The following is a 2,482-nucleotide window of genomic DNA, read 5'->3' on the forward strand; positions in this document are numbered from 1 at the left end:
AATCTGTGCTTCTCGTTGCTATGCCATTGCAGAAATCTGATTATGTGAATATGGCTTGGGATAAGCCGTCTGCAAAATTTCTCCAGTTCGACTTGGGGGGAAATTGGAATTTTTTATTTATTGAGACCGGACCCAACATGGGCGCCTACGTATCCTGCTACTAATAGGAATCAGGTCGACCGTAGTTCATTTAAAAAGTCTAGAAAAGATTACAAGATAGCGGCTATTCCTAAAGATGGGCATGTGGAGGATGATATTCTCGAGTGTCGAGATGATGTCCCTATCAGTCGGCTTGACTTGTTGCACGCTTTCTTTTCAAATGCCTTGGTGCCAGTTTCGATGGATCACCCTTAACAACAGTTGTCTTTGTGTTTGCAATACTATCGGCTGAAGGCTCTAGCTGCAGCTTTATCTTGCCACTTTCAATCATGCTTTGAATCTTAAATCTTAGTGCTGGACATTCTTCAATGTCATGTCCTTGGATGTTTGAGTGATAAGCACAACTCTTAGATAAATCAAAGTTTGGCGGTGGATGCTTAGGTATAAATCCCTTCTTTGGTTGTAGAATACCCTTAGAACTCAACCTCTTAAATATGTTTGCCAATGGTTCATTTAGAGTAGTGAAGCAAAAAGATTTCCTCTTCTTTTTATGTTGAGAGCTTGATTGTGCTTGGTGAAACCGTCGTTGGTAGCCTTGCTGGGAGTTTTGCTGACGAGGACATTGCATGGTGGCATAAGATTGAAAAATTTGGTGACTTTTATGGCATTGAGCTTGATGCATAGTCGTGGAAGCAAATTGGTTTTCCTTCATTTCACTTTGCAGATTTCCTAGTATCTCCGCTTGGAAGGTTTGGTGAACGGCTTGTGTTGCTGAGCTATCTGTAATTCTCCCTTCTTGAATGACATTTTCTAGTTCTCTACCAATCCTAATCAAATCAGAGAAGTTGTGTGCACAAGCTCCGAGCAACTTATCATAATATAAGTCTTCCTGAATCTGGATGAAGGTTGAGATCAATTCCCTCTCGGATAATGGAGGATGTATTTTTGAAGCTTCTAACCTCCATCGTATGGCATATTCTTGGAAAGACTCATGTGGCGTTTTCTTTATTCTAAGCAGATCAGCTATGTGCGGATCGCCTCCAGTGTTAAACTCGAATTGCTTTATAAATCCGCGGGCCATATCTTCCCACGTAAGCCATTTGCTAAAATCTTGTTTAGTGTACCAATAGAGTGCTGATCCTGATAAACTTTGAATGAACAATCTCATTCGTATGGCTTCAATATGTCCAATACCAATTAATCTGCTGCAATAGTCCTTTAAATGAGCAACGGGATCTCCCTTCCCATTGAAAGTGTTAAACTTAGGTATTTTGTACCCTGACGGAAGCTCAGCGTTTGGATGCACACATAAATCTTCATACTTCAAAATCTGGAAATTTCTCGAACATAACTCTTCATTAATGACTTTCCTCAAATTGTGGAGTTCTTTTCCCAAATCTTCGTGGCAAAGCGACTTGATTTCCTTTCCAGGCCTCCTGTATGGGGATATCGCCAGTTCGTTTTCCTTACTTTTCTCGAATTGAGTGGTGGCTATGGAAAATTGAGGATTAGGAATTATCGCTACTTGATCGGGAGTGTAGGTCGAAGGCATTTGTGGAATGGTATAGGTAGGATTTAAGTGAGGCGAAATGGCTAAGGAAACGTTGCTGGAAGTTGAGGTTGTGTTAGGAAGAAGGCTTAAGGTATTTCCCAGATTGGCTACAATATTTTTTCGAACCACCTTTCCCTTGCTATCGTTTTGTTCTTGCACCAAACGCATACCAGTGTTGAAAGCTTCAAATCTCTCTGCCATTGTAGTCTCGTCCTTAATGCAGATTCGCAGCCAAAACAATGTTCAATGCCAGACAACCTTTTAAAGAGAAAAGTAAAACTTCATAAACAAAATAAAATGTTAGTGCATGAAGTAAAAGCTTCATAAAAAAAAAAAAAAAAAAAAAAAAAAAAAATATATATATATATATATATATATATATATATATATATATATATATATATATATATATATATATATATATATATATTTTAAGTGATCTAATTAAGCAGGCTCTAGATTAGAGACGACTTGAGTCATATAAAGGGAACGAACGGACGACAATGAATCATCAGCTATTTAGCTCTGACGGTTGAGAATGAATCGAAAGAAAGAAAACTGCATTGGAGTAGAACATGCCATTTGAGAAAGGTTGACTCATATCGAACGCCAAAGCTTGGTTCTGAGTTAATTCTTACCAATTCCAGCATATATTTTTTAAAAAAATTGCCCCAGTTTTAGAATGTTTTGAAAAATGTCTTGGGTTGCATTCCAAAATTGCCCCAGTTTCATGCTCCTTCGTTTGGGGAATATTAAAATTTGTAGTAAATAAGACCGAGCCTTATATAGGCTGCCTACGTATCCTGCATCCGACAGGAAATCAGGTCAAAC

The 2,482-nt window shown here is 38.4% G+C and overlaps 1 protein-coding gene across 1 annotated transcript; it reads right to left on the reverse strand.

The window, feature by feature from the left end:
- Positions 1-283: 283 nt before the first annotated feature.
- Positions 284-1,852, reverse strand: LOC132613153 (uncharacterized). Its single transcript, XM_060327201.1, has one exon. The coding sequence runs from the start codon at positions 1,850-1,852 to the stop codon at positions 284-286; it is 1,569 nt and encodes a 522-aa protein (XP_060183184.1).
- Between the last annotated feature and the right edge of the window lie 630 nt (positions 1,853-2,482).

This window comes from Lycium barbarum, chromosome 10, assembly GCF_019175385.1.
Source record: "Lycium barbarum isolate Lr01 chromosome 10, ASM1917538v2, whole genome shotgun sequence".
NCBI classification, from domain to species: domain Eukaryota; kingdom Viridiplantae; phylum Streptophyta; class Magnoliopsida; order Solanales; family Solanaceae; genus Lycium; species Lycium barbarum.